Source organism: Aulonocara sp. 'chitande type north' Nkhata Bay, linkage group LG23 (assembly GCF_057382095.1).
Source record: "Aulonocara sp. 'chitande type north' Nkhata Bay isolate Kocher_YH1m ecotype deep benthic linkage group LG23, A_spYH_male_GT1.1, whole genome shotgun sequence".
Lineage (NCBI taxonomy): Eukaryota > Metazoa > Chordata > Actinopteri > Cichliformes > Cichlidae > Aulonocara > Aulonocara sp. 'chitande type north' Nkhata Bay.
Window position 1 is genome coordinate 45,996,626 of NC_141365.1, and position 26,257 is coordinate 46,022,882.

General features: G+C 43.8%; 3 protein-coding genes across 3 annotated transcripts in view; all 3 read left to right on the forward strand.

The window, feature by feature from the left end:
* LOC147302785 (uncharacterized) overlaps window positions 1–26,257 on the forward strand; it is a 431,420-nt gene that overhangs the window by 30,695 nt on the left and 374,468 nt on the right. The gene's annotated exons all lie outside the window — the stretch shown is intronic.
* On the forward strand, window positions 5,252–8,476 carry LOC147302786 (dynein axonemal heavy chain 5-like). Its single transcript, XM_086284504.1, has 5 exons — window positions 5,252–5,477; window positions 5,842–5,942; window positions 7,881–8,069; window positions 8,137–8,211; window positions 8,333–8,476. Exons 1-5 carry the CDS (start codon window positions 5,252–5,254, stop codon window positions 8,474–8,476), a joined length of 735 nt encoding a protein of 244 aa, XP_086140630.1.
* On the forward strand, window positions 13,527–15,904 carry LOC147302787 (uncharacterized). The gene is made up of 6 exons (XM_086284465.1): window positions 13,527–13,747; window positions 13,869–13,940; window positions 14,040–14,158; window positions 14,242–14,302; window positions 14,393–14,487; window positions 14,923–15,904. The coding sequence occupies exons 1-6, from the start codon at window positions 13,712–13,714 to the stop codon at window positions 15,902–15,904; spliced, it is 1,365 nt and encodes a 454-aa protein (XP_086140591.1). The 5' UTR covers window positions 13,527–13,711.

The following is a 26,257-nucleotide window of genomic DNA, read 5'->3' on the forward strand; positions in this document are numbered from 1 at the left end:
TCATTTTGTTTGGTTTCTGAGGAAAATGATTCAATAACTTGCTGCTAATACACAACATTTCATCATATTTCCTCATAACCCTCTTTTGTCTGACCATTTGATCCCATTTGAATTTGCAATAAAGGATCCACAGAGTTTGGTGACAATAATGACAGTAGATGTTTGTGTGAAAGTGCTGGAAGCAAATGAGTGTGTGATGTTCTTTCAGTGTTGCACTTTGTAGACGCTCCCTGAGCACTGGTCTCACAGCCAGCTGCACATAGAGACCAGTGTTGTTAGTCCAGGTCAGAAGATGACTTGTTGGAATGAAAATGAGCTTGTAGTTTGTCTGCTTTAATAATGTGACTGGAAAAAGGTGTTGGACTTCAAATATGTCCATTTCTGTCACACTTCACCTTTAAAAGTGAAGCCATGTGGTTCCTGGAAGGAAAAACACGACTTTTTCAAGTCTTTGTCCTGTTTTTATGAGAAATGTACAACTTTAATGTGAAACATTCAGAGTTTTTTCTCTTGTTGTGTTTGTTTGAAGCTGCTTCCTGTTGGCTTCAGCTGTTTGGAGTTTCCATTTTCTAAACTTCTACATTCTGAACCTTCTTCAGCTCTGAACAGATGATGAAACACTGAATGATTTCAAGCACTTTGTCTAATAAACTTACATCTTTCATTCTTTATATAGATTGATGGGCTGTGGTTTGTCAGAGATCAGCTGTGATTATCTGGCAGCAGCACTGAAGTCCAACCCCTCCCATCTGAGAGAGCTGGACCTGAGCTTCAACTACAACCTGAAGGATCCAGGAGTGAAGCATCTGTGTGGTTTCCTGGAGAGTCCAGGATGTAAACTTGAAACTCTGAGGTCAGTCAGCATGTTTTAGTTGTGCTGAGATGAATATGATGTGAAAGTTGTGCTGACACTAAACTGCAGACATCAGGCTGATATTATACTGATCCACACTGAGGATCTTCATGGTAAAGTCTGTTTTCTTCTTCTCTGGTTTAGTCCATTGACTGCAGCAGAACAATGTTCACATTTCAAACCTTCAAAGAAGAAGAAAAATCCTCCACTGGAAAATTCACTGTGAAACTCTCAAACTCTTCATTGCACCTTAAAGTCTGTCTGACACTGAAATCCAAAGCAAAATGTGCGTTTGCTTTACAGACAGCAGTCCAACACAAACATACACACATCATCCAAAACACAGTCCAACATCCAAATCTCCTCCACTGCCAGCATGAATGATGGGAAAGAGAAGGAGGAACACTCTGACATTCAGGCTTAGAATGAGTTTCATCAAGCAGACTGTGAAGATCAAAGCTGCATTAGAAAGCTTACATGAATGAATGAGTGGACAGAAGTGGACAGAGATCATCTGAAGCACTTCAAAGGCTTTAAATCAGCACATTTCTCTTTATTCTTTATCAACTCTGTTAGTTTCTCTCAGTTTTCTGTGGAATGAAGCTAACAGCAGGCTAATAAGATGCTGACCAATAGGTTTCTATTAAAGGTTGTAATTTGTATATGAAAAAGTGCTTTGGCTCAGCAGGGATCAGCTTACAGGTAGAATACAGCTGCTGGATGGGATTAGCATGTCATAGCTATCTACCAAACTGCTAACTGGGGGATTTCAGGCCATCTATGGATCATTTTTGCTAACTGTTTATTCAGCTTAGGCTCACAGGGCTGCAGCCTGTGCCCTAGCTGTCATAGGGCAAGAGGCGTGGTCCACCTGCACAGGTGAGCAGTCCATCACAGGGCCAACAGAGAGCGACAGAGAAGCACTCCCTCACATCCACACCTACAGCCAATGTAGAAGCACCAATGAACCTAAGCAGCATTTCATTGGACTGTGGGAGAACATCCAACCTCCACAGAAAGGCCCAGCTGACCAACAAGCTTCAACCTACAACCTTCTTGCTCTAAGGCACTAGTGCTAACCACTTTTGCCCATTTCAGCCCAAATCCTGCATCCTCCTGTTTCTGACTCCAGGCCAGCTCCACTAACACTTTCTCATCAGACACTGCCACCTAGTGGAGGAAGTCTTAGTTCCATTTGAAGCTTCAGATTACAGTTAGTTCCTTTACAAAGAGGTGGAGGTGGTGGGGCCACAGCACCATCATCACTGAGTGCCATAGGACACTTAACCTTTGTTTCCATATGCTGGGAACTTCCTGTTGTTCCAAGGAGGACTGGAAAATGTGTGAAAATCTCCCAGTCAGTTCCTCACAGCACACTTCAATCATTTCCCTCCCACAGCATCAGGACCAGGGCTTTTTCTCTCTTTGGTCCCACTAAGAGATTTCCACACAAACACCTCATCAGTGGGACTCTCAGAGCTACCAGCCCTTTGCTACAATCACAAAGCTCTTCATTGAAATCAATGATATCAAAGCTGGAATCAAATGAGTCCAAGTCTTCTGCTGATTCAGCATCACATTCATCTTTGCTCCTTGTTCTGCATCCCCACCATGGACTTCATTCCTTTCCAAGCCAGCCTTGAGTGTCCTTTATTCAGCTCATCCTCTGCTTTACTTTTACACCTGATTTTAGCTGCTTTATCTCTCTTTCAACAGGTTTCTGTGCCTCAATCTTTTTCTTCTCTCCCTCATAACAAGACAGCTTCTTCTGCCTGAGAACATGTTGGAGTGATTTACTAATCCAGGGCTGCTTATTGGGGAAAATACTTCCTGTTTGCAAAGTAATCCCCATTTTTCCCAGAAAGAAATGTCAGTAGAAATCGATGATCTAAGTGAGAACATGAGCCTTTAAAAAGTCCCAGTGGGTGCAGTCAAAGCAGTCCCTCAGTCCCAGTATAGAGTCTTTGGTCCAGACTGGAACAGCTGTGTGCCCAGTTTGAGCTCTCTTCAGTGCTGTGACCTGACAGACCCAGAGGGGCCATCACATCACATTTAGAAGCTCCCCTGATGGAGCCACAACACATGTCCAATACTTAGTCTGTCTTGTTGGACCAACTGGAAGAAATGATTCAAGGACTTAGTCACAGAACAGAGATTCAAATCTCCAAAATCCAACTGGCTGCATCAGGACATATAGTCTGAAACTCTGCACAGTTTCCTGTTTGAAGCTGCTTCCTGTTGGCTTCAGCTGTTTGGAGTTTCCATTTTCTAAACTTCTACATTCTGAACCTTCTTCAGCTCTGAACAGATGATGAAACACTGAATGATTTCAAGCACTTTGTCTAATAAACTTACATCTTTCATTCTTTATACAGATTGTGGGGCTGTGGTTTGTCAAAGATCAGCTGTGATTATCTGGCAGCAGCACTGAAGTCCAACCCCTCCCATCTGAGAGTGCTGGACCTGAGATACAACTACCTGAAGGATCCAGATGTGAAGCAGCTGTCTGATCTTCAGCAGAGTCCAGACTACAGACTGGAGACTCTGGTGTAAGTAGAGTGATGGAGTGAGTGGGTGGTGCTGTCAGCAGTATTGTACTAAACACAGTCAGTATGAAACAAAGATCCAGTGTTTCCTGTAAAGCTGCAGCTTCTCAGTGAAGCTGTGAGAGGAGAACGGTGACAGGCTTCAGGATTGGACACAAACACTTCCTGTTTCTCACCTTTATGGTCACCATAGTAACGGCTGACACGCTCTGATCAAACACTGTCAACAGCCAATCAGCTTTCTGAACAAAGCAGCACGCAGACCAATGACTGCATTGATTTCCAAGTTTAAAGCAGTGAAGAACACAGTCTGTAGGTGAGGAAGAATTTAGTGAGAGCAGATGTTTGGATGGAATTCCTCCAGTTAACAGCTGGAACCGTCCATCTGGATTGTTGGGCTTGTTGTTGGGGTTCCTACAGAGCTCAGAGTGGACACACCAAGGTTCTTCTAATGAATGAAAGTCCAAACTCAAACTAGGAGGGAAAAACATTTTCAGCAACTTCAATAAAAATCCAAAGATTAGAAAAAGTGAAGCAACAATGAGTCCTAGTACAGTCCCAGCACTGACGTCCCTGCTGCTCTTTATACTGGATGTGCTGCATCACTGACTGACAGCTGATGAAGAGTCTCTGGAAACACTCGTTTATCTCCTCTGCTCTTCCTCCTTCTCTCTGCAGGTGGAGGCCACGATGGTAAACAGGACGGTGTGTGTGCTGAGAGAGGAGCAGCTGTGTCCTGATGATCCAGAGAGGTTGAAGCAGCAGCAGCTTGTGTGTAGAGACGCTCTGACTGGGCCATGTTACTGGGAGGTGGAGAGGAGAGCTTCATCCAGCAGTGACTGACAGAGGAATGAAGTGCAGATGACTGTCAGTGCTGCAGAGTGAACTGCTCTGAGAACAGCTCCACTGTCAGACACAATGTAGAGTCCAGCATCAGCCCTGTGTGTCCCTCTGGATCTGACAGAGGATCATCAGTGTATCTGGACTGCTCTGCTGCTGCTCTGTCCTTCTACAGTCTCTGCACAGTCTCTGTCTCACTCTGGAATGATTTTACAACTTGTTGTAATTACAGAACGTTAATATAATATTCAAACATGTGATCTTCTCTTTATTTCTGAATCTTTACCAAATAAAGAAAAACCAAACTAACAAACAGAAGCTGTCGTGTCCTTTTTCACCACATCTGTGAATCTTTTCTGTGTTTTTCCTCTTTTCCTCCTTCCTGCAGCTCCATCTTCATCATTCTGTGTCCAGTATATGTGAACACGTCCAAAGCATCTGAGCCTCATGTTACCCGTTTGTGTGAGTTACGCCTGTCGTTGTGTTGTGGTGTATAAATAAGGGGCAGGAGACAGCGCTGGATCTCTGAGTTCTTTACTCTCAATTTCTGCAACATCTGCAATATCTAGAAATGCAAACCTGTGAGCTGTGTGTGTTGTGCGTCTGCTCGGCCACCTCTCCTCCGGCCATGCTGGAAGCAGCTGTGCGTTTGACAGTTTTATCGACTCGACAATAATCGAACAAATTAAATGTTCAAAAATATCAACTCACTACAGGTGATCAGACTTATTAACGTTACCAGCATAATAAACTGTCCTGTCACTGAAGGTGTCTGCCCAACAAGGACGTGGTGCTGAATGCATCCAGACCCCTGCTGACTGTCTTTGCAGCTTCGGTCAAAGGTACAGTGTCCACTGTGACCCTGAGAGCAGGACACAGCCAGAGGTGAGTCAGCAGTTACAAACTAAATGCTGCTGACATGAATCAAACTGCTGGATAACCCACTGCTCATGAAAATGGCACCTTTCTGTTGCTTTTTGAGATTACTGAGAATATTTGAATTGTGACTCAGATGGCAGATCCAGGCTCTCAGCCTCCAGCTGAAACTTCCAGTCCTCCCCCAGCCAGAAGCTCTGATGCTGGGCTGAGAGACTTTGATCCTTCCCTGGATCCAGAAATCCAGGAGGGAGAAGGAGAACAGGACCTCCTTCCTGATCTGGAGAGGCCTGAGGGAAAGAAAGATGGAGCAGACAGAGCTTTGAACAAATCCAAACCTCCTGAGCTTCACCTCCACAAAGGTGCAGACACTGATGCACAGATTCACATGTGACACCTGCAGCGTCCAGCTTGTGCCGCTGACATTATCTCCACTCTGATACAAGCCTCATTCACTCGCTCACACACGTTCATACAATCACCTTTTCCTCACAGTCACACACATGAATGTAATGAGGGGAACTCGGGGTTCACTGTCATTCCTCAGGATCCTTTGATATGCAGACTGGAGGCTCTGTGGATGAAACACCGACTGTCTGAAGCACTCTGAAGTGTTCATGATGGACTTCATCCTGATTAACACTACAATACTTGTTAGAGGCCTTTTATATGTAATAATATTCTTTTCCATTAAAGCTCTGAACATTCTCACTCTTTCTTGACCAGGTGTGACAGGTGAAGGACACCGGCGAATAGGAGGACAGAAGCTGAGAGCCATTAGTCACATGACTTCAGCTGCTGCTGCCTCACCAACCACTGGCCCCTCGGTGAGTCTAGAGTTACAGCAGTGACCACAGGAAGTGCACACGTGTGATCTAAAGCTACATGTGGGCCTGTGACCATCAGTCTTCTCACTGTGGTAGACGGGTTTGTGAGTCCCTGTGATGCTGGGAGTGTCCAGGACAGTCGCTCCTGATCGGGTCTCTCATGGAAAGCTGGTCCCAGGAATTCCTGGAAAATTCCTCCACAAAAGAGAACTGGGAACATAAGTGCAGAGTGACAGAGGTGCTCAGCAGCCCTGCTGTTATATGGGAATAGAACCAGAATAGTCGGCAACCACTTAAGTTAAGTCAGCCAAAGAGATGCGACTCAGACTGACTTCATCATGTTGGCAACGTGTCTGCATTGATAAATTCCAGTTATTGACAAATCAGAGAATAATTCCAGTCATTCAGAGACAGATTGTGATTGTTTGGAGGATGTAATCGTTTCCCTTCAGGGAGCGTGTTGGACGCTCAGTGTCCGGGTGATTAGCTGATGCAACTACTTAGAATCAGTTTGTGAATATGAAGAAAATCAGTGCAGTCACTGGACAAACTCTGATTCTTCCTAGTTTCACTCTTGTTTCAGTCCAGTGTGACTGAGGTGGTAAAAAATGATCTGACTTTTAGCCACACAGCTGTCTGCTAGAGAAAAAGCCTTTGTGCACAACTTTCTTAAAGGCAAACGGCACCATGTTCACTGCAGCTGCAGCAAACGCAGCAAAGAGTGAAAGTTGGACTGAGAATGTTGTGACTGTTTCATGAGAAAGAGCAGGAAAACAAGCATCACACACCCAGACACAGTGCTGGGATTAGAATTAGACTTTAGAGCCAAATGTAGGACAAAAGCTTTAATATGAAAGAGGAAAACCCAACAACAGCCAGAGCATGAAGCTCAAATCTATACCAATCACCAAGAAAGCTGACAGGCCTGTGACACGTCAGAGACGCCGTTCAAATCATAAAGAAGTTGGTTTATTGACAAAATGTAAAAAACCAAAAGAATCAAGTCAACCTTCAGTTTCGAGCGAGTAGACCAATCAGGCACAGCAGCAGCTCTAGAATAAGCAACAATTTGATGTATTACAAACAACCTTTCATATACACACATACATATGGCTCATATGCTGTTTAAAAAGGGCTCAAAGACCCAACAGATTACACAAAGTACAAAAATACTTTCATTCAGACAACAGTCAGCTGTGCACGAGACAGAGAGCCGACTACAGTTAGTAACATGGACTCACTTTGTTTCAGACACGACACAAAGTAACACAAAGCCACAAAGAGCAGAAACATCAAAAAGGAGGCAGAGCAGCAGCAACTCTCCATGAGCTGTGAGGCTAACAGCCACCCACACTTCCTGTGATGCATAATGAAAACAACATTAACCTGAAGGATGATAACAACAGAAAGAAGTCTAAGCTAACGTTACACAGCGCTCACACAGCGCTGACTGTACAGGCCTCACACAGCTACGACCTGCATCCACAACACCTGATTCTACTGAACACAAACAAGTTAATGATATATGAGCAATCCAGGGAAGGCTTCCAGGAAGGTGAGGATCCAAAGACAGCTCTACAACAGCATCAGTCAGCAACAATGTTACTAATCACTGACTCTTTCATCCTTTTATACTCAATCAAAAAGTGCTGTGTTCACATTTGTTTCTGCTGAAATCCAGAGACTGAAAATGCATCTTTTTAAAGTTTGAATAAACTGACTGAACTTCTCACGAGTCCAACCGTGAGGAACACTTCCCCCCATGACACATCACAGGAGAACGTCTCAGTGGAGGGGGGACAGTAGCTCAGTTTAGGCAGTCACTCTCAGAATCGATGCCTCCAGTCAGGGTCAAACGTGGTCCTCAGAAACCTGCAGATGTTTGGGCCAAGCTCTCACTGGTCTCTGCGTCTGTAGACTGAGCTGATGTTTCTCCAGGTGTCTGGTAAAAGGACGATGCTGCTGTCCAATGAGGCGAGGAGAGAAGTAGCCAAACAGGCGAGAGCCGTGAAGGAGGAACGGCGGGCAGCTCTGGATGCCCGACATAAATACCTGATGAGCAGGCTGGCCGACGCCGGCAGCCTGGAGGAGGCGGCGGTGGAAGACGCCATCGTCTCTGATGACAGAGTAAGTTCAGAGACGTGATCCTTCCTCAGAGTTGAACCTTTGAGTCATTAATGTCTGATTCTTCCAGTTCAGTCTGATCCATGAATTCTTTGCTGCAAACGGATCCAAGAAGCTGATTTTCTTCTATCAGGATGTCAAACAGGTAACTTTGATCACATTTCAATGACTGACACATGAAGGTCTAACCGCTCTTCATAATCTGCTGTCCTGTTTGTTGCAGCGTACTTTGTATTCATATCTTTTAATATCTGCCTTTCTCCCAGAGTCTGTCCTCCCGTCAGTCTTCCTTTGTGGACGCATCAAACTCAGCTGTGGCTCAGAGGAAACTCTTCCTCACTACGGGGAACTCTGAGGTTGGCTTCAGCTTTTTATGTTTAGTTCATGTGAGAATCACAGAAAAATGCTGATATGAGTGGAAGGTTCTGCTGGGAAATTGGCAAAGAGCAGATTATTGAACAGCGAGGCAGACAGTTCATTTCAGTGATGCCAGTTTATTAGAAACGAGGACTGTGGGGCTGCTGGAAGTCAGGACGGCCGTTCTCTGGATAAACCTGACAGCTGAGGTGGAGAGCAGGATTTATCCACAGACGGCTTCTTCCAAGCAAATGTCCTGAACACACCTGAGCTGAGGGTTACACAGTGTGTCCTGTGTGATCTCTGCTTTATGGTGGTTGAATCTCACAAATGTGACCATCAGACCTGACGACTTATTTGTGATGTTTTAATTAAAAATATCCTGGGTGAGGTGTTTGGGGCCTGTCCCATGAGGAGGAGTCTCCAGGGCAGACCCAGGACACACTAGAGAGGTTATATCTCTCAGCACGCCTGGGAATGCCTCAGTATTGTCCTGGATATGCTGGAGGAAGTGGTTGTTTAGGGAGGTCTGGGATTCTCTGCTTAGACTGCTGCACCTGTGACCCGGGACCAGATAAACAGGAAATGGATGTTTGAAATTCAAAGAAATCCTCTTTTAATAATGAGGAAAAAAGACAGCAGGAGATCCATCGCAACTAACAAAACACTTCAAACACATCAATGCATCAACTTTAATCAACTTCATTTGGTTCAAATGAAGGAATCTAACAAAGCACTCACTAAAATGAAACACCAGTTAGTTTCCCGAGCTCAACAGGTCGAACACCTGAGTTTGGTTTGCGGTGCAGTTTTTATTTCTTCTAGATAACTTGGGTTATTTGCACAGGAAGGTTTTTTAAATGTATTTCTTAAGTACGATCTTATATGGGGGTTGATTTTATAGCATAACAGAATAATGTAATAACTCTAATAGAGTATAAAACATTTGCAGAATGAAGTACAAGGTGAAGAAAAGTCAGAACGTCCCTGTTTGAAAATACAGTCTCAGAAGGTCAGAGATGGACAAATTCAGCTACAGAAACATGTGGCCATTTTTTTAAAGCCATAGAGCATATTACAGACGACACAAAGAGCAAACACTGTAAACTTCTAACCACAGACCTCACACAGCTCACACACGTCAGAGTGAAGCTGTCATTTCCTGAAGCTTCCACACAAGAGAACTGGCAACAAGGTGGAGTCCTCATGGATCACTAGCAGAGAAATGTGGGTGGGTGCCAGACCACATGGACTCGACTCACTTTCTTTCATACAAAGGAGCAGACTAATGCTGTCATCCTTAAAGACTAACTAGAAACAAGCAGTGCGCTCGCATCGACTCGACTTGTTTTGCAAGTTTGAAGTGAGATGGTACTTTGGAGTCAGCCTCCCGAGATGATGGCTGGTTTTTGAGAAAAATCTCATATTTATACAATGAGTAGCAGACTTTCCTGACTTGCAGAGGTCAACGTCCTCCTCAGTCATGCGCCATGAGTGGCACAGATACTATTCATCAAATAACTAACATGGCCTTGATTGTTACTCCAGAGACTTATCTGCGATGTAGCTTTATAGCATTTTCATTAGCAATCGTATGATTTGTGTTACAATGACCTTACATTAGTTCGTTTGACAAAACCAAAAAGCCGAAAGTATTTACTTGGAGTTTGGTTTGATGAAATAAGTGCCAGAATCAGTGAATACAAATGATTCCAATGACATGAAAACTGGTCGAAGGACAAATCCCTCAAGAAAAGCACGACTAGCACATTAAGTTTGTTTGTAATCATCATCATCTCTAACACCATGCGCACAACAGTGATTTTGTTACAGAACACTAAGATAGTAAAATCTGGGAAATGATGATATTTCTTTCCAAAACTTCCTGTCTGGAAGACATTAAAGCTGCTGTGCCACCTGCAACTTCTTTCAATCTATGTTATGTGAATATATCTTTTTTTTTTGGGTTTGAACATCCATTCAAACTCACTCTCTGCCTAGCAAGTCTCATTCCCTCATTTCCTTGGGGTCCAGCTTCACATACGTGGCACTGAGCCTTTTCCTTTGTCACCTCTTTCTGCTACATGCCTAGCCTCCCAGTTTCTTGGTCTATTTTCTTCATTTCGCTAACTACACTTCTTTTTCTTTGTAAATCTCTTCCTTCAAATACTTTCAAAATCACTTTTCTTTTTTCCCTTTCTTCTGTGCAGAGAAGCCGTCAAACCCCTTCTTGGCAGTTTATCTCAATAAAGCTGTACTATCCCAGCCATCTGGTAAGTCTTCCCTACTACCCAGAGCCTGTTTATACTCCTGCATGTCTCTGCCTTCACTCACTTCCTCTTCTTGATGTCCAAACTCATCCTTCAAACTACCATTTGATGCTGCATAGCTGCATTCTCCCTGACACCTCCTTGTCTCCTGTCTTTTTGATTTCACCTTCTGCATAATATTTAGTTGCCCTGTGTGCAGCTTCCTCCACTTTCATATATTTCTACAAGTTCCTCCCTGTTCTTGAAGTATGTGTGCACCACGGCCATTTCCACTTGGAAAATCTGCCCCACATCTGTCTTTCTAGATTTCTCTCCTAAACACCACACCTACCCAACACCTCATAACCTCTGTTCCCTTCACCTAAATGTCCATTGAAGTCTGTGTCAATCACCACTGTAGTATGTGGTCTCTTGCACACAAAATGTGTCTACCCTCCACCTCCATAATATGAGTCCGCCAGCCCTCCCATTGCCAGTCAGAGTCCATAACAAGTCAAAAACATAAACAGCTCGAACGTATTATTTATTTAAAAGAGAGAGAGAGAGAGCTCAGTTGTCCTTGCTCTAGCATCAAGAGTCAGTGGCTGGCTGTTCACTGCAGGCTCAGCAGTCCAATGGCCGATCAGCAACAAAACAAATAAAAAAATAAGACACGTTCTTGATTATGACAACAAACCACATCCAAAAAAATATGACAGCAACACTTTAAGTTTTGTGTGCATTCATCATGTGCAACTCTGCAGAAAGTCTCATGTCAAGGATGTGTGGACAGGGGGGCTATTAAAAAGTTCCAGTATACAGAATAGAAAACCATCAAATGAATGAAATAAAATCTGTTGTCACAGTGGTTTTTGAAGGAACAATTACTTCACAGATGGACAGCCTCATTATATTTTAGTTAAACCTGATGATACACACTTCACGTCACCCTAGTTACATGTTTTTATTTGCCATGTGTATGTTATCCAAGGGAGGAAGAAAATGAAAAAGAAAACTTTTGATGTGTCCAGACATTTCTTCACATCAGCTGCCAGCAACCAGTTTCAGCATGTACAACTGTTGCAGTAAGTGTGCTCATGCAGACCAACTATGCTGGTCCACTGTTCTTAATGGTGCTGCATGTTGAGAAAGAAGTGAAACAAATGTTTTGTTTAACAAGTCCACTAGTGTTAGAATAACTTGGCATTTCCAATCTGTTTCTGCTGTAGTTCAATGAAAGGTTTCAGTTACTTAAGTTTGAGAAAAAACCAAAAAAAACGTTGGTCAGCTTCCCTCAGGGTCACTCCACGGTTGATGACATGGTCCACTATTGTAGCTCTGATGTCATCAGCAATTCTATTTCTTACTCTTCTTACCCGTCCTCTCCCCCCTCCTCGTCCTCCTCTTGCTCCTCCTTGTCCTTGTCGTCCTCTTCATCCTACTTCTTCACCTCCACGTCCTCTTCCTCGGCCTCCTCTCACTCTTCCTGCTCCCTCCATTGTACTCCACACACAGAGCTTACCTGTATCATAGTGCTTAGGCTGATTGCAAAGTGAACTAATTATCTAAAAAAGCTTTCACATGTGGCAGTGTGCCAGACAGTTGACAAAATAGTGTAAATAATGGCCATAAATGTGTATAGTTTTGCTAGGAGTGCGTTGATCATTTGGAAATTGAGTGCAAAGCAGTGAGTTGTGTTTACAGTTCTGCAAAAAGAGTGCTGTGCAGTGGATTGTAGCTACAGGTTTGCAAAGTGTGTGTTACAAAATGGCAAACTGAGTGCAAAGCAGTGTTTGTGCTTTTAGTTTTGCACACTCAGTGAGTGGTTTTGCTATAAGTATCAATAGTTTTAGGAATTGTGCTGTAAGAATCACAGTTAGGGTTTAAGCATTCAGAAAAACCTGTAATAAACGCACACGCATGCGTCTTCAGCATTACTGGGTTTCTGCAGCTCCTGGTTTCCTGTTTAATACATTCACACAAGCAATCAAACGCTATGAATCGTTCCACAATGTTTGCAGTCACTTTTCTTATCCCTCCTGACTCAAGAGCATAAAGCGATCTACGTTAGCTCTGGGAATTCTGACAGTCGTTCAGTAAATCTTTGTTTAATCTCTTTATTTGCTTTTTGGAGAAGTGAAGGTACAAAAACCTCGTCAATCAAATTTGCTTCGGTGGACAGAAAACAGCCGTTGTAGACTGTTTGGGGTTACCTTTTATAAGTATTGAATTTTCAAAAGTGAAGTCAGTTCTTCTGACCAGGTTCAGACCAGGATGAACACAAGTATGATACTGGACCCACTAGAGAACTGGTCCCAGCTGTGGGTTCACCTCCTCCTGCTGAACTCATAGGACAGACTCTAATGTAGCATCACGTTCATCGGTCACTCCTGACCTCCTGTGAAGCATGACGGATGTGTAATTAATGACTTCAGTATTTGGGGCATTATTGCTCTAAAAATCATATTAATAGTATTATTATTATTGTGCTTTAGGCTGCACTGATAACGCAGAGGTCTCTTCTTCCTCTGGGCTGTTTAAAGGGCCAGTTTGTCCAAAGCTGTGTATATACCAGCTGCTGTCAGGCTTCAGATGTCTGCATTAGTCCACGGTCCACTGTTTGTAAGCCATTGCTTTACTGCAAAAGTTCCCATCTACTGTAAAGAAATGGAGATAAGCAGGCACATAATATGAAAAGGCATGCTGTAGCTGACTTTGTCTTTTCTGATCCATCGGTTTGTGTGGCTCTTTCCACAGGAGGGACCTAACCCACACTTTATTTACTTATATGATAAGTTTAGTGGAGTGGAGTGCAAAATACACAGTGTTTACTTTTAATTTAACAACATGAAGCTGCATCAAGTTTCCATGGTGACTGCTCAAGAAATTCTGCATTCATAAATAAACATCAGACTGTCAAAAGAGCTCATCTGTGCGAGACCACCGAGCTGAGAGCATTTTCAGGTCCAGATCCCCCGTACGCCATCGTTGGAGAGCAGTTGACGTTTTTCTTCCTGACTTTGATTTGAACACGTTTAAATGGAAAAGAGTCAAGGAATCTATAAGCCTATCAGGGTATGTGACGCTTTTGCTTTTACTGCATTTCAGTAATTTGAAGAATTTGATGTCGTTTTAAAAGTTGACAAACTGAAAATCATTTTAAGTAACAATGACTAAATTGCTATTTCTTTGACAGGTGTTGTTCAACACACGGATTTATGAAACAGCTGTAAAGATCTGCTGGTATCTTCCGGGCTACAAGGCTCAGGTTAGACCCAGATTCATGCAAACCAAAGCTGACAGAAAATATCAGGTCATTTCTGAGGACCTGAGAGTGGTGGTGATTAAATGTCTCCTTTACTTTTAGGTTGCGATAATGACGGAGTTTCTCAGACTTCAGCAGGAAGATCTAATTCCACCGAACCTCACTGCTGAAGATCTGAGAGATCTTTTGGTGGAGAAGAGCAGGGAGACGCTCAGAGAGCAGTGAGTTACTGTCACGCCTGAAAGTCTGTTTGTGATGACGTGTAAGTGCTGAGAGAAAACCTCTGCTTTGCTTTCTTTTGAAGGCTGTGGGAGTTTGAGTTAGAGGATTTTGACGAAGAGGAAGCCAAACCTCTTCTAAGGCTGGTAAGACGAGAAAACCCACAAGACTTTTTTTTCATTACGTGCACATAACCTTTACACATAAGCGCACTGTAAATGTGTTTTCTGTTTCAGGTGTGGGCGGTGAACGTCAGCAATAAAATGAGGGACGTTGAATTTGAAGCCAGGTTGCTTCTTCAGTTCCCAGAGGCCGTACCTCCTAAATTTCAGTGAGTCACATGTAACATACAGTTATTAACCCTGTAAGACCCAACCCATCAAAAAACAGCCAGAAAATTCAGATTCTTTGGAACTGAGATGTTTATCAACCCTTTAAACAAAAGCCACACATGAGTTCTTTGCTATGTCATGTTGTGTATGATTTACTTTTATTGTGTATTTATTTTTTGTATCACATTTGATACACTGGGTGTTTTTGGCAACTTTTTGTTAACGACAATGTTAACTTTAGACTAAAAAAGAGTTTTGTCCACAACATTTAGAAATTATAGCAAGTATTGATCATGTTGATGAGATCGAGGTCTCAGAAACTCATGTATGATACAAAGGTGGTTACAGGGTTAACAGTCCAGCTACAGTGTTTCAATATTTAAATGATGCTTTGAATATGTTTAACAGATAACTCTTATCATGTTTTTCTACAGAGCACCTAAACTCCTCAGCGCGGTGAAGGATTACGTTGAAATCCTGAAAAAGAAGCAGCAGGAACAGCCTAACAGCAAACTGCTCACCGCGCAGGAGGTAGTGGTCGAGGTAGTTCCCCGCGTTCTCCAGGGCTTCTGGGAGCTTCCTCCTCGTCCCCTCCTAAACATGGCCTCCCAGAGTCTAAGTATCCTCTCCACCAGTGTCACCAAGGCCACTTTAGATCGTGTCTCCAAGAGCCTCACGGCGATGGAAACACAGGCCGTCTTCACCCGCTCTATCCGAGACGATCTGGTCGACAGCATCCTGACGGAGATTAGACAGAAATTTCCTGAAGAAATTCTGTCTATCCAAGTTGCAAACTTTGCACCCCTGTTGCTGAAGACCATTGCTGATGTAGCAAGGATCCGGATATGTGAAATCTTTGAGCCCCCTTCAAGTCCTGATGTGAAGAGCACAAATGGTGAGCGCTCCTCTGACGGCCTTTCAGTGGCAAATGTTCCACCAGCCGAAGGAGCTCTGTCAGAAAGTGTTGCAGAGCCCGACGTTCCCTGTGAGGAACTTCTTTCTGAAAGGGCATCCAGTCTGAGTACTCGAGACCTTACGATCGAAGGAGCTCTGTCAGAAAGTGTTGCAGAGCCCGACGTTCCCTGTGAGGAACTTCTTTCTGAAAGGGCATCCAGTCTGAGTACTCGAGACCTTACGATCGAAGGAGCTCTGTCAGAAAGTGTTGCAGAGCCCGACGCTCCCTGTGAGGAACCCTATGGCGAGTCCAAATCCTGTGTTGAAGGTGAAGATCATATGATCAACGGATCTTGTTCTGAGATTGGGCCGGTTCCTGATGTTCCCTTTGAGGAACCTTTTCCAGAACCTGAAGCCAGCATGAAGTCCGAAGACCGTGAGATCAAGAAGAAGAAAAAGGGCTTCTTCAAAAGACTGAGAAGTCTGTTCTGCTGCTGTTGCAGACCAAAAGTCACCGACTGACACTGAAGCTGTGACCCAGTGTTGGTGTTGCAGTAACTCTAAATACGTAAATATGTTCCTTAATGATTGTTCTTCATGTTTTTGGGGGTTTCTTTAGTTTTCAGTGGGCTGGGTGTTTTTTCTCCTCCGCGTTCTTTACTTGATTCTTGTTCATAGTTCCTGATTTGTTTTCCTAGTTCTTGTTTCTTAGTTTGTAGTTTCTTGAGTCCACCTGAGTTTCCAGCAATAAAAGCTGCCGATTCAAGTTTCATTCCACGTAAGAGTCCTGTGTTTGGGTCCTACTACCTGCCTGTCACAGCACACCATGACAGAAACTTTATAAACTCATTCATATTTCTACACGAGTCTCCAGCTATGTTAAAGATTTTTTTTCTTTCAAACATTTGTAAGAATCTCTTATGGTTCTCAAAATACTTCCACAAGTCCAGTAAGTGTAGTGCAGTAACATATTGATGGTATTATTTTTAATAATTATTTATTATTTTTAATGCACTTTGAACTGAAACTGGTATATAAAATGTACTTCCTGTAGAAAATGCAGTGTGAATGCTAATAGCTGAATAGCTTGAGTTGAATTTTTATAATTGCTGAAATCTTTGGTGAAAAACATGTTACAGTTTTTGCCCGTTGCTTGAACACATTTTGCAAAACGTCGCTCATTGTGCCAAAACTCTAAACACAAGTAAACATGACACATCAAAATATACCATTCACATCTGTGCCAAACTGAAACTCTGCTGTCAAAACCTAACATTCCTCTGTCAAGATGTAACTCTGTTGACAAAATGACACATACTTGCATCACATGCAGATCAGATCAGGGGGACACACTAGTCTACTTCATATAAAACACTGCAGTCTTTCATTGTCATTGTTTATTCTGAAGGCACATTTTCAGGAGACACAAACAACCAAAAAAAGCAAATAGGCCTACTCAATATTGTCCACTGCAGCACCATCAATTCAGATAAAGCAAAACACAAACATAATACAGTAATAGAAAAAACACTATACTGTACACACAAAAAATCATGACAATTGTGCATACGTGGGCTCATGGATCCCGCCGTCTGTTGGGGTCTGGCCACAGGACCTCATCGACATCGCAAGCAGTGTCTTCTCCCGCTGGGCACCGGGGAAAATATCCTCTTCCATGTCGAAACCATCCATGGATTGCTGTCACCTGAATGTAAATAGAAATACAGTATATGTGGTGGCCCCTAGAGACAAAACACATACAAACTCCAAAGCACATTTCTAGCTTGAACTGAACTTCCAAAACAGAGCTACCTAGAACAGCGGTCCCCAACCCCCGGGCCTCGGACTGGTACCGGTCCGTGAGTCGTTTGGTACCGGGCCGCGAGAGTTGAGGCTCAGGTGTGAAATGTCTGGTTTTCAGGGTTTTTATCGCTTTTCAGCGTTATTTTGTTATCGTTTTTATCATTAACTCGGTTTTCCTGGGTCTTTTCACGTGTGTTATGAATAAAGCTTCTTTTTCGGTACCGGTACTAGTTTTATTTTGTTGTATTTATCCGCGACACCTTAAAGGCCGGTCCGTGAAAATATTGTCGGGCATAAACCGGTCGGTGGTGCAAAAAAGGTTGGAGACCGCTGACCTAGATCACGTAAATTACACAATTGAAAGCATGAAAGCATATGTGTATTGTTTGTGTATTTATGCACAAGCATTCATATATATTCAAATCATTAAAAAACAAAAGTTCATTTGCCTGTTACTACCACACACCAAATCTGGTCGTTGGTACTTGGTGAACTGAGAGACACAACAGCAGAGGTCACTATTAATGCTATAAAAGAGGCCTTTGCAAAACATGCAGTTGCCGAGACTGTGGTATCGGACAACAGGCCGCAAGTTTCATCAGAACAGTTCAAGCACTTTGCTAAAGAGTACCAGTTCACACATGAAACGAGCAGCCCCAGGTACCCCCAAGCCAACGGGGAGGCAGAACGCACTGATCGTACCATTAAAGACTTGAGAGGACTGTGACTACAGCAGAGCACTGCTAGCGTGGAGGGCCACCCCACTGGAACATGGGCTCTCACCGGCACAGTTGCTCATGGGGAGACACCTGCGTACCTCTCTGCCACAAGCTGCTGCGAAGCTGGTGCCAAAGTGGCCCGACCTACAGGCTTTTCGCGAGAAGGATGAGGAAGGGAGGCGTGAGCAGGCAAAACACTACAACCGCAGACATAGAGTCAGGACAGAAGGTGTGGATTACTACTGAAGGAACCACTGGAGCAGTAGTTGGACCTGCCAGTGCTCCCAGATCTTATGTGGTAGAGACAGACAGGTTTTCTAAGGAGAAATAGGAGCCACCTCACACCAACAGGGACTGTTACCAGATCTGGTCGAGCGGTGAGACCTCGTGTAAGATTGGATGTGTAATTCTCTGAAGTTATCCATTCAGGCCCTATTCAAAGCTGGCTTAGGCTGTTAGAGATGTTTACAATTATGTGTTTCGTTTAAATGTAAGTGAACAAGTGAGAGATGTGTATCATTTTAACGTTTGATAATGCTCTGCATTCCTGTTCTTGTGAGCTGAGTGAGTCATTGTGAAGTATGTCTTTAGCTAAAAGGAGGTGTAGCGGGAGACTACTGTACCCATAAGGCTGTGTGTGTGTGTGTGTGTGGGGGGGGGGGGGGGGGGGGGGGGGGTATGATCTAAATTATAATATTGCTGACTGTCTGAGGCAAAATTTCCCCAAATCGAATCGAATCGAATCATCGATTCGGGCAAGGGCGTCGATTTGGCATGGACGGAGGGGACATGTCCCCACCAATATCCAGCGATTATTGAATTGTCCTCACCAATAATTTGATCTCTTCGAGTAAAGAAAAGCAAACCTGATAGAAAGAAGAAAAAAAAATCTGTCAACGTCTCATTCACCCAGCGGTGCCGAAAGAGTTAAATTACGTCCTGTACTGGAGTCCTACCTCATGTGACAAATATGGCCAATGTGATTGGCTGAACCTTTCAGGGAGCTCTGTTGAGTTTTAGCAGCGGCAAGCCTGCACTCCCAGGAGGAGAGGAGGACGGCAGCAAAGAGGAAGAACCTGGATATAAGAAAGTATTTTTCAGAGAAACCTGTAAGTCACTTAAAGCCAAGTTCACTCATAATGTCACGGTCTGGCTGGCAGACCGTGGGGGTGTAGGGAAGGAGGACACAGGCGCGGTGCTCTATGTACAAGCAGTGCGTTTATTTACAGCGATGGACAGACATGACAATAAATCCCGTGCTCTCCCGACTCCCGTGACGTGTCCTCTTCCCAGTGCTAGTGCTCCTGTCTCCGCTTCTCCGTGATGAGCACCCCGTGCTCGCTGTCCTCTCGTCTCCCCGTAACTCCTGGGGACATAAGAGAGAGGAAGCCGTCAGACACACAATAATGCAGCAGACTCAAACTAGGAACTGGTCGAGAGACTGACGTGAAGCCACGCAATGATCCAGCGTCGGAGAGAGCTCCACCACACTCTCAAATAGCTCCTCCGACAGGCCTGATCAGCTGCAGGTGTGGCCAATCACCTGCCAGGGCCACACACACACACACACACACACACACACACACACACACACACACACACACACACACGTCTACAAGCAGGGAGAACGAGGGACAGCAATACAAAATACATACATTATAATATTAGTCCATAACTGCTCAGGGTCCTGGGTCTGACACATAAAATGTGTCCGTCACAATAACGTTGCAGGCTATGCTAGGCTTTGGCCCACATCAGTCTAAAACTGTATGTAACCATGAATAACATGTTTTGGAAACTAACAGCACAACATGCAGCACTGTTAGTTCTCTCAGTCTCAGAGCAGCGTTTCTAATTCTAATCTAAGTGAAGCTGTCAGAGAAAACAGCAGCCTCGAGCAGCCAGGATATTAGTTTACAGAGGCTGTTAGAATTATATGCCTAACGTTAAAATGTTGGTGACACAAGAATTTCATCTTAATGGCACTGACGTATTCATAGGTCATAGTTATGATTTTGCAAATATTCCACCTTGTAGTGCAGTTTGCACAACTTGTTTTAAAAATGCACTCAGCCTACAAACATTACTGATCAGTCAAGATCTGCACAAAGTGACAGACACACTGAAGCAGCTCCACATTTTATTCTTATTGTCATGTATGTCCTATTTGTCAGGTGACAGAAGAAGCAACACAAAGCTCAGAGAGCAATGGTGACACAAGATCACAGGTGGAATTGGATGATGACGCAGAATGAGAAGAGCGAAAGTGGATCGCTAAATGAAACGGATGAACCAGAACTGGTTTGTAAAAATGCTGCAGCTTCAGTGGTGTGGAACTGGTTTAGCTTTCGTCCGTCAGATACACAACAAAGCACTATTTTTGGTAGAGCATGCTAGCGGGCCGTCGTTATTACCGTGTTGTTTGGAAAATACGGCGCACTTAAAATCAATCCTTTGATTTTTCTGAAAGTCGACAGAGCCCCTTATAACCCCGTGTGCCTTATGTATGAACTCTGGTTGTGTTTACTGACCTCGAAACGATTTTATGTGCACGGCGCTCGAAAATCTGTCAGATGTTTCAGTACGACTTTGCTAAGCTACCACCGCTTGATGGATTGTCGGAGCGTTACGGCTGTCGTAGGCAGGAGCCTCGCGGAGTGAGCCATGTCTCCGTGACGACCAGGACACAGCAGTCACGGACGATTGGCTGTGCGGCGAGAAGTAGGTTCAGTTCGTCTATTTTGTTGACGACCGACCGTGCGCTGGTCAGAAAGATGCTCGGGAGCGGTGGTTTGAAAGGCTGCTTCTTTAGCCTGGCCAGCAGGCCCGACAGGCATCCCCGCTTTTGTTTGCGTTCCTTCCGCCGCCTGCGTTTCTTGGCAGAGCCGATAACAATCCACGGAGCACCCGATGTTCTCGCTATCTCCGGGGGGATGTTGTGCACCCTCTGATAATCACTGGTAATGGGGATCTGGCTGTTATATCCGATCTTGCATAATTCCAGATGGTTGTAGGAAAATTTGGCTTCACAATAAGGAAAACAAAAGAAGAAGAAAAAGTGGAGAAACAAAAAAGAAAGGCACCCAAGTGGAGAGCATAGAGCCGCTGCGTCTGTGCGCGCCGCCATCTAGTATACTTCTTCTAGTACACAGCCTGGAGGTGTGTTTGGGGTCATTGTCCTGTTGAAAACTGGTCCCTAAATGCAATTTCTCAACGAGAAGTTTGGGCTCGGGTGAGTCTGCGTGCTGAAGATATCTACCTATTCGGAACCATGGTAACAGGGTTCTGGCTGATCGGAGCTGGCTTGAGAAAGCGGAACCGGCTGTTCAAACCCCCACAAGGCTGCCCGCTGGGATTGGAACGATGGGAGAGGCGTGAGTTTCTCAAAATGGGCTCATTGAGTCAGCACGGATAAGATCTTGGAGAGACTATGGCTGCTGTGAATACTCAGAATAAGATCTCTGACTGCAGACTGGATACATCTCGGAAAGGCTCGCTCGGAATAACATCTCTGGGCACAAATTGGATGACATCTCGGGGAGGCACACTGCCGTGAGTTCTCAGAATCGGCTCCTTGAGCACAAGAATGACAACATCACAGAACGCAAGTATGGCGAAGCTCGCGGCTCTCCAACGGGAGATTGAGAGACCAGTGTTGGACTGTAGAACTGCTTTGAAATTCATATGAGCTGTTCGCACTAAAGTAAAAAGCACCATCACTTATGCGGATACCCCTTCAGCCCCAGACGTGGGCTCAAGGTCGGAGCTGAACAACACCCTGATAACGACTGTGTTGAGTCTGTTCCTTCCCATTCCATGCAAGGCCACCTGGGTTGGCTGGAAGACTGTTTACTTAGCCTGGCAGGGCGAAGGACACTGTCTCAGCTGAACCCTGGACACGCACACACATACAGGGAGTGCAGAATTATTAGGCAAATGAGAAGGGGTGTGGTCTAATGACATCAACACCCTATATCAGGTGTGCATAATTATTAGGCAACATCCTTTCCTTTGGCAAAATGGGTCAAAAGAAGGACTTGACAGGCTCAGAAAAGTCAAAAATAGTGAGATACCTTGCAGAGGGATGCAGCAGTCTCAAAATTGCAAAGCTTCTGAAGCGTGATCATCGAACAATCAAGCGTTTCATTCAAAATAGTCAACAGGGTCGCAAGAAGCGTGTGGAAAAACCAAGGCGCAAAATAACTGCCCATGAACTGAGAAAAGTCAAGCGTGCAGCTGCCAAGATGCCACTTGCCACCAGTTTGGCCATATTTCAGAGCTGCAACATCACTGGAGTGCCCAAAAGCACAAGGTGTGCAATACTCAGAGACATGGCCAAGGTAAGAAAGGCTGAAAGACGACCACCACTGAACAAGACACACAAGCTGAAACGTCAAGACTGGGCCAAGAAATATCTCAAGACTGGTTTTTCTAAGGTTTTATGGACTGATGACATGAGAGTGAGTCTTGATGGGCCAGATGGATGGGCCCGTGGCTGGATTGGTAAAGGGCAGAGAGCTCCAATCCGACTCAGACGCCAGCAAGGTGGAGGTGGAGTACTGGTTTGGGCTGGTATCATCAAAGATGAGCTTGTGGGGCCTTTTCGGGTTGAGGATGGAGTCAAGCTCAACTCCCAGTCCTACTGCCAGTTTCTGGAAGACACCTTCTTCAAGCAGTGGTACAGGAAGAAGTCTGCATCCTTCAAGAAAAACATGATTTTCATGCAGGACAATGCTCCATCACACGCGTCCAAGTACTCCACAGCGTGGCTGGCAAGAAAGGGTATAAAAGAAGAAAAACTAATGACATGGCCTCCTTGTTCACCTGATCTGAACCCCATTGAGAACCTGTGGTCCATCATCAAATGTGAGATTTACAAGGAGGGAAAACAGTACACCTCTCTGAACAGTGTCTGGGAGGCTGTGGTTGCTGCTGCACGCAATGTTGATGGTGAACAGATCAAAACACTGACAGAATCCATGGATGGCAGGCTTTTGAGTGTCCTTGCAAAGAAAGGTGGCTATATTGGTCGCTGATTTGTTTTTGAATGTCAGAAATGTATATTTGTGAATGTGGAGATGTTATATTGGTTTCACTGGTAAAAATCAATAATTGAAATGGGTATATATTTGTTTTTTGTTAAGTTGCCTAATAATTCTGCACAGTAATAGTCACCTGCACACACAGATATCCCCCTAAAATAGCTAAAACTAAAAACAAACTAGAAACTACTTCCAAAAACATTCAGCTTTGATATTAATGAGTTTTTTGGGTTCATTGAGAACATGGTTGTTGCTCAATAATAACATTATTCCTCAAAAATACAACTTGCCTAATAATTCTGCACTCCCTGTATTTGCTTTCGTAGCTGGTGGAGACGGATGGCATTGTCTGCCCTCACTAGGTCCACAACGGCAAGTTCCTGCTGTTGTGTGAACAGGCGTTGGCGTCCTGCCCCAGAAGGTCTTCGAGTCATTCTAGAGAATTCTCATAGTCAGGCCATGGTTGATGACATGGTCCACCAAAGTTGCTCTTATATCATCAGAAATATGGGTCTGTGCGTGGCCTCTTCGACGACCTCCTCCTCTTGCTCTCCCTCCATCCATGCTTGCAAAGTTCTTTAATTGGCTAAACTGAGGGCTTTTTGTAGTTGGCTAATTGGTGTTCAGTTTTTCAAGTACGTGCCTTCAGGTGTGTATTGAGTGGTTGCAATTACCCGATGTGCTTTGTATTTTGGATGTTTTCCAGGGTGGCACCCTGAAATTTCATTTTGTGAACGAAGTGTCTTATGTGTGAAATAGAGTGTAGTATGCAGGACCATGTGTGTTGCATAATTGCAACTAGGGTGCAAAGCAGTGCTTTTGTTTAAGGTATGGGTACATGTGTTTGAGGTATGGTAACAAAAGCTTCAAGTTCAAGAGCAGACTGCAGCGGACTGTACGGGCAGCAGATAGGATCATCGGCACCCCCCTGCCGCTCAAGAACCAGGAAACGGGCAGGGAAAATCATCACAGACCCCTCACACCCTGGACACAGACTTTTTGATCTGCTGCCCTCTGGCAGACGGTACAGAAGCCTGCAGACCAGGACCACCCGACACAGGAACAGTTTCTTTCCCCTCGCCATCTCCCTTCTTAACACTTGACCTGTCACACTGCTCCCACTGCCAGACTGCAGCTGCACCTTATGTACATTTGTAGTATTCATTCCACCTCATTCATTTCTGTATTTTATGTATATACGTTTAGATTCGTTATTTATAGTTGCTGTTGTGGATAAGGCGTAGCTTTGGGTCACGTGGTGTCGGTAATAGTGATTGCTATATCATCTGTTCACGTCCTGAGGGAATTTTTGTGAATGAGTGGGTGATGGAGGAAGTCGACTTTTGCTGACCGCTCAAGCTTGGAATGTTTTGATCACTGTTTTTCTACCGATTTTAAGGATTTGATAACAAATAAAGGAGTTTTAACTGGAACTTTGACTTACGTTTTAAACAGCGGGCGCGTCAACATTATTCCCCTATTCAGCTGCTCGGCGACTCAAAGGCTTGACAGTCGCCAATAGTTGCTTTACACAGCTTTGTGTATGTATGTGTAGCAGACATCTACTAACGAGAGAACATGTTTTATCATCATAAACACGGTGATGTGAAGCATCGTTAAAGTGTCACTTCAGTAATGTTGACTCATATTTTTAATAATGACTTTAAAACACTAATTTCTGTGGTTTATTTTAAGTTTACAGAATATAACATGTGGTAAGACGACGAGTTTTACTTCTCGCTGTCCGTGTTATGTGTATCTATTTATCATGTATGCTGCTTTGCCGAAAATGTTTCATTGTGTTCATGAAATAAACCAGACTTTCACTGTCTGCATCTTTTACTGTTTTCTGCTTTTGTTCACTCCAAGTTTGACAAACCTACAGATATCCAGAGTTAACTCACTAACAATGTGGAGCAGTCTCAGTGTATTTAGCTGCTTTTTCCCTGAACACAACCAACTGAGAGAAACGCCTGTAGGCCTCACTTTGGTCATTTTGAACGCTGAAGGAGATTTGTTCCATAGACACCTTATACTAGTGTTTCCTGCACTACTATGTTCTATATAAATCCAGATGACTTTTATAGTTTGCAGTGAAATTTGTTAAACCGTTGCTTAATGGGACAGAAGTACAAGTCACTCTTTACTAACACATTTATAGATGAGTTTATTGCTGAACGACACAGCTGGCAGTCTCACACACTCTTTAGGTTTTTCAACTTTTGTGTGTAATGGTTTAGTCTATCAAACCTTACCCTTTTCTCCCCAGTATCACAACAGTGTGACTCCCAAAGTACAGATCAGTAAACAACCAATGATTCTAAATCCAGAACAGAAAGATACAGTTGGAAGATGAATGATTGCGTTTTTATGATGTGTAGTAAAACGACCCCCTCTTCTTGTTCTCTGTGTTGTTGTTGTTCTTGACTAGAGAATTGTTTTTACTAAAATGAAACATTTTCAGATGAAATTGTTTCATTTTATTTCACTGTAACACCCCCTCAATGCCATTTTTAGGTGATCCCATTTTTTCATATTTATGCTTTTGGCACTGAGGGTATCTGATACGCACGTTGTCACTGTGTTTTGTGCTACCAGCTGTGAGCTCTGCTTTTGCTTTGAGCAGTCTGTTTTTATTTTGTCTCGCGAGTGTGTGTTTTTCAAACGAGATCCTCCTCAGTTTGATTTTGTTACCACAAACTTTGTGTGAAGTTCACAACAGAGGTAAAGAGATTTAAACACACCAGTTTAAGGACGCAGCGATTGGACCAGCTGCACAGGGCTGGTGAAGCAGAGAGTGTCGGGGAGATGTGCAAAAGAAGCAGAGGGAACATTTTACAAGATGATAAATGGCAGATTTAGGTGATTAAGGATTTGTTGACAAGATTAAAAGACACGTCCGTCAGAGTTCAACAACATTACAGTTTAATTAAATAAAAAGTTTTTAAACTACACAAGGTTCATTTTCTCCTCTGATAGTAAGCATATTAAACATGTCAAGAAAGAAAGAGTATAAAGAAAAATAGTAAATGTGTCTAATTAAACTCTTCCTGTGAACCTTATATCATCCTTTAATATGTTCGGTGTTACAAACTTGCAGAAGCACAGAAAAGATCATCAGACATTAATCTAATCAGTTTTCAGCCTTCATTCATATTGAAAAGTTGAAATCTTCCCTGCTAGACCCAAGTGCAGCGTTTAACACCGTTGGCCAGAACATTTTATTACAGCTATTATTAAATGGAGAGTCCTCTTCACACACTGAGGTTAATTATGAAGCTCCACAGGCTTCTGTGCAAAGACCAGTTCTG